Source organism: Haplochromis burtoni, unplaced genomic scaffold (genome assembly GCF_018398535.1).
Source record: "Haplochromis burtoni strain Fernald_Lab_line unplaced genomic scaffold, NCSU_Asbu1 Contig_720, whole genome shotgun sequence".
Lineage (NCBI taxonomy): Eukaryota > Metazoa > Chordata > Actinopteri > Cichliformes > Cichlidae > Haplochromis > Haplochromis burtoni.
This window is the reverse complement of record NW_024583081.1, coordinates 143364-148654: the sequence shown is the minus strand read 5'-3', so window position 1 is coordinate 148654 and position 5291 is coordinate 143364. Positions and strand designations below refer to the sequence as shown.

The 5291-nt window shown below is 38.1% G+C and overlaps 1 protein-coding gene across 1 annotated transcript; it reads right to left on the bottom strand.

Annotated features, from left to right (window-relative positions):
* Nucleotides 1-1645: 1645 nt before the first annotated feature.
* Nucleotides 1646-5018, bottom strand: LOC102306613. Its single transcript, XM_014330284.2, has 4 exons — nucleotides 4753-5018; nucleotides 4345-4409; nucleotides 4071-4187; nucleotides 1646-2812 (listed from the first exon to the last, which is right to left on the bottom strand). Exons 3-4 carry the CDS (start codon nucleotides 4159-4161, stop codon nucleotides 2133-2135), a joined length of 771 nt encoding a protein of 256 aa, XP_014185770.2. The 5' UTR covers nucleotides 4162-4187; nucleotides 4345-4409; nucleotides 4753-5018; the 3' UTR covers nucleotides 1646-2132.
* Nucleotides 5019-5291: the final 273 nt, after the last annotated feature.

Genomic DNA, 5291 nt, shown 5'->3' with positions numbered 1-5291 from the left:
AAACAACAGGTATGAACACAATGACAGACTAATAAAATGACAGAATTTGTCAGAACTGGTAACAAACATCTTCTTGGATGGTCTTTTAGTAGACAACAAATAATCACACAAGCAGTTGCTAGCCTAGCAAGCACAGCTAATGTCTTTTCACTAAAATGGCTAACCACTTTCATAACAACCGACCCTTTTGCACTTTAACATTTTTTTCCACTGATAAAGAAATTGGAAAAGTGCTTTTTTTAATTTCAGTAGAATTCATATTTTATTTCTTCCAGGTGTTAATTTAACATTTTAACACTAGATTAACGTTTTGGTTACACAACAGATATTTAGCACAATGCAGTTTTAAATAATATAAGCCCCCATATAAATAGAGATATTTAGTGATTGTGGAGAAGTAAGTAAATGGTAAATGGACATGTATATCACCTTTATATCACCTTTCTACAAGTCTTACTCACCCAGTCACACACATTCATGCTGGGCTTATGTCTCAGCACTTTTTAACATTTACATGAATGTACTGGGGTCAAAATGAGGTTCACTATCTGATACTTTGGTGTGCATTCAGTATGAGAGCATTAAGAATGAACCACATCATTGACAAATCAGTGACAGTGCTTTGAGGTCTGTGGTCTCTTTGAGCATGTGATTCTTCTTGGAGAGGTCTGCCATCCTGTGGCAGTTGGAGGACACTACACATGTTAAGCTTTTCGAGGCAGAGGGAAAACTCGGCTGCTCAACACTCGGCATGCCTTCAACTTCTCAGCCTACCATCTTTTTTTAATTGAAGACAATGACTAACCTCATTTTTTTGTTCCCCTTATACAGCTTTTATACATATGCTACTAAGAAAAACACAAGGATGTGTTGGGGGAAAAAAAAATCACACATTTAATCTTTAATGCATGTCCTTCTTTACTACATTAATGAATCTTCCCTTTGGTCCTCCAAGAGATCCACTACTCTGTCAAACATTAAATTAATCTGTGTGCATCCCACTCAACGAACTGTAGTTTACTATGGGTATCTTGTGTCATGGTCCTGGGTCGGTGACCCAGCGCTTTTAGTTTATCATTTTCTAGTTTATTATGATGATGATTATTATTGTTTGGGTTCTATGTGTTATATTTGGTCTGCGTCTCTGTCTGTCTATGGTGTCACCCTGTCTGTTTGTCATACATACATACATACATACATACATATTTGAGAAAATCATATTAGAATGCAGGACTTTGTTGGGACATTGTGCTGAGAGATTTGTAAACTACTTTCACAGCTGGGTGAAGTTGGTGGAAAGTTACATTTTAATAATAACTTAAATGAATGCATGCCCTTGTGCAAAAACATCACCAAACAAAAATGATATCATTTGGGATTACAGATGATAGATGACAAACATTTTTACATGAGCCACTGAAACCGAGCTCACTGTCCAAGTTTAGCAAATGTAACGTTTCAATTACAGAAATACAAAGATACCCTTTTGCACATTTTATGCAACAACCTGGAAATATTTTTAGTTAAAGAACAAAAAGGTTAATGTATGAGCAGGATGAATACATCATGATATATACAATAATTCAATAACAATTAAAAAAAAAAAGAAGAGGGTGAGCTTACTTGATTTAGATTCTTGGAAAAGATCTCCTATATCCATGCTAATTTTAGCACAGAACATTTTGTTTTTTCCCCCAAATCATGGTAAAGCATCATGGTCTCTGTGATTTTGCAAATGGTAATGCAAAAAAAAAAAAAAAAATCAAAGACCTGTATCTCTTACATACTTTCCTTAGTGATTAATAAAGTATTCTGATTCTGATTCTGTAGGACTAGCTTAGTTTTCTGGAAATACACCACCGGGCTGGCTCAGTTCTTTTAAATTCCATTTTTCTACTACTTATTTGAACTCTTATCTAGAGGTAACAATCTAAGCAGTGATGCCAAGATCCCCCCTTTTCCAACAACACCGAGGCACCACAACAGCCAGTGCAATACTCACGTCACTGCAGCTGACTGTCAAGCTCCTACTCCACGCATCAGTCACTGGTGTTAAATTTCAGCACCTATTGCTCAGTTAAGGAGTTTCAATCATTTGAACCAAGTGAGCATTACCTTGCCATGCACTTATTCTAGTACAATTTACGTTTCCTTTTGTTTTCATTTCTTAATAAACCTTTCTGTTCATCTCCTTCAGGTAAATTTCTCAGGAGGTTGTGATGGTTATTGAATTCTGTTAAATGTGGAAGTACTGAGGAGTGTCTACGCTGAGGAAGGCGGGTGCTTCGATGGGGTGAGACACTGGAGTTGATCATCTGGTGGCTACTGAGAGCAGAAGAAGGGTTGGATGTTGGTGAATGTAGTTGTAAAATATCTGGATTGCTGTACATACGGTGGTTTCTTTGAGATATGTGACCAGGGTCTGGAAAGCTGTCTTGTCTTTTGATAACAATTTTCGAACCCCTGCTTTTGAGTAAGTTGCCAGATTTTGTAGTGTTAATGCTGGTTGAAGCTGAAGATGGGTTTGGATTGTACACACTGGTGACGTTGTTAATGTCAGGGCTATGATTTAAGAATAATTGTGAGGGTTTTGGAACATCTCCTGTGGTTGTGGAATGGCGTCGAACAATTGTTGCCCTGTCGTAGTGAGTAACTTTGTTGTTCTGTATTTTTATGGTCTCATCGTCCATAAGAAACTCATTCATCTGCCCATTGTGGCCATTTACCAAGTTGTCCGTTGTCAGTAGGTGGTAGCTTTCACACGTTATACTTCGATCTGATGACTTCTTGGTCTCTAGCTGCTTTACAATAGCTGTAAAATAAAGAAAAAAAAAAAAAAAAAAATCAGCTGAATAATCTAGTTGTAGAAAGAAACCAAAATGTATACAGCTACAAGAGAATTACCCTGCTTTTCACTTTATTTATGACTTCAGAAACACTTTCCCAATCACTGTTTTGGGAAAAGAATTCCCAGGACTTATTTGTCCAGCATGTCAAACAGACAAACAGATTGGAAAGAGATCTGGGGAATTTGAAGGGCAAGTCAACACCCCAAATTTATTGTTGGGCTCCTCAAACCATTCCTGAACCATTTTTGCTTTGTGGTAGGGTGCATTATCCTGCCAAAAGGTTCCACAGTTATCAGGGAACACCTTTCACATGAAAGGGTGATTGTCTACAACAATGTTTAGGCAGGTGGTACATCGAAATAACATCTACATGGATGGCAGGACCCAAGGTTTCCCAACAGAACATTGTCCAAAGGATCACATTGCCTCTGACAGCTTGCTCTTCTCCATGATACCAGGTGTTCCCCAGGTAAGCAACACAAACAAAGCTGGCCATCCAGCTGGCCATTTCTTCCATTGCTCTGTGGTGCAGTTCTGATGCTCATACGTCCATTGTTGGTGCTTTCAGTGCTGGACAGTGGTCAGCACTGCCACCCTGACTGGTCTTTGGCTATGCAGCCCCTTATGCAACTGCAATGCACCGTGTGTTCTTACACCTTTCTATCAGAACAGGCATTAACTTATTTTGCAATTTGAACTACAGTAGTGTGTCTGTTTGATTGGACCAGACAGACCAGCTCGTGTTTCCCACAACAATTAGTGAACCTTGGCCACCTATGATCGTGTTGCTGGTTCACCACTGTTCCTTTCTTGGACCATTTTTCATAGATTTTGACCACTCCAGACTAGAAACACCGCACAAGATCTGCAGTTTTGGAAATACTCTGACTAGCCTAACCATTACAATTTCTTAGACTTGCCAATTTTCTCTGATTCTAACATCAACTCTGAGAGCAAAATGTTCACTTGCTCCATAATGTTTCCCACCCACTAACAGGTGCTATGATGAAGACAAAATCAGTAAGTAAGTAAAATTTTAAGTGGTCCTAATGTTATTAAGAATCAGTGTGTGCACTTCCCAACACTGATTACTGATCACTGGACATACCTCACTATAAAATATGTCTAAGCTGCTCAGTATATATAAAAGTATATGGCTCCGTGGCTTGCCTTGCTAGCACTGTTTTTGTTTTCGTCTTTTAGTTGAGAACTGTTACTTACCAAATTTGCCACATGGCTTAAACAAAAGAGCAATCAGTCCAGCTGCAGCTAAGAGAAACCCAGCTGTTCCTCCAATGGTGATGACAACCATTTGAAGATCAGATTTGATACAGCCAGCTAAAATGACATAACACTGTGCGGTTTTATAAATAACTTGGAATATTTTGAAAATATAAAATACTCTAAAACATAAACCTCACATGGATGAAAAATGCAAATAAAACATGATTTTAGGTGTAAGATGTACACATGTCACAGTGAAGTCCCTGCATACCTGGTATGAGGATTGTTGTTTCCCTTGTCAGGTTAAACTCTGGTTGATGAACTCTGCAGGTGACACTAAATGACATAATTAGTGTTATATTAGTGAAAAGCTCATTTTACTGTTAGGTGGTTAGTAAAAACATCATCTGTAGTATTGTGCAAAAGTCTTGAGCGAGTCTTCATTTATATGGGAAAAAGTGTCCTCGTGGACCGTGACCTTTTCATTGTGTGAAGTGTCCTGCAAAAGAATTATTTTTTTAAAGCTGTGTTTTACCATCTTCCTGGCAGAATAGAAAGAGAGAGGTTCAAATGTTTTGCAGAGTACTGTAAAAAAATTAATGCCAAGATGAATATTTTGTTTCCTCATTTCTAAACCACTTTATAGATGTTTTAGAAAGTATAAGTATATATGTATAACCTGCTGGTAGCTCTTTGCAGAGTGGCTCTTCGTGTCACAGTGAAACATCCACGGGCATCTTGTTCTCTTTTTGGATTTTCCTCAGAGATCTTTTTTCCTTTGTCATCCAGAAATGTTATCTGAGGCTCTGGCAGCCAGCAGTTTCCTTCGCAATGCAGAGCTATGTCACCGCCCTCCACTGAAATCACCGAAAGCTTTGGCTCCGAAACAGCCACTGTAAAAACACCAAAAACAGATTTATGTTTCTGCCACACATGTATCCTAATTTCTTGCTTGTTCTACTCTTGTTTTTATACTAAAATATATGATGTCTAATCCTAAATCTTTTTATAGAACTTGCTTCTGAAGAAGAACGAAAGGCACTCTAAGTGACACATATCCCATAAAAACTGCTGTTAAACAATTCAATTATTTGCAGTGGCTTGCAAAAGCAGGACAACGACCCTAAACATAAAGCCAGGGCAACAATGGAATGGTTTAAAACAAAACATATCCATGTGTTAGAATGGCCCAGTCAAAGTCCAGATCTAAATCCAATC

Coding starts and splice junctions, on each gene's coding strand:
- LOC102306613 (XM_014330284.2), bottom strand. CDS start 4,161: ATGGTTGTCATCACCATTGGAGGAACAGCTGGGTTTCTCTTAGCTGCA. Junction 2,813..4,070: donor TAAGCCATGTGGCAAATTTG/GTAAGTAACAGT, acceptor TTTATTTTACAG/CTATTGTAAAGCAGCTAGAG.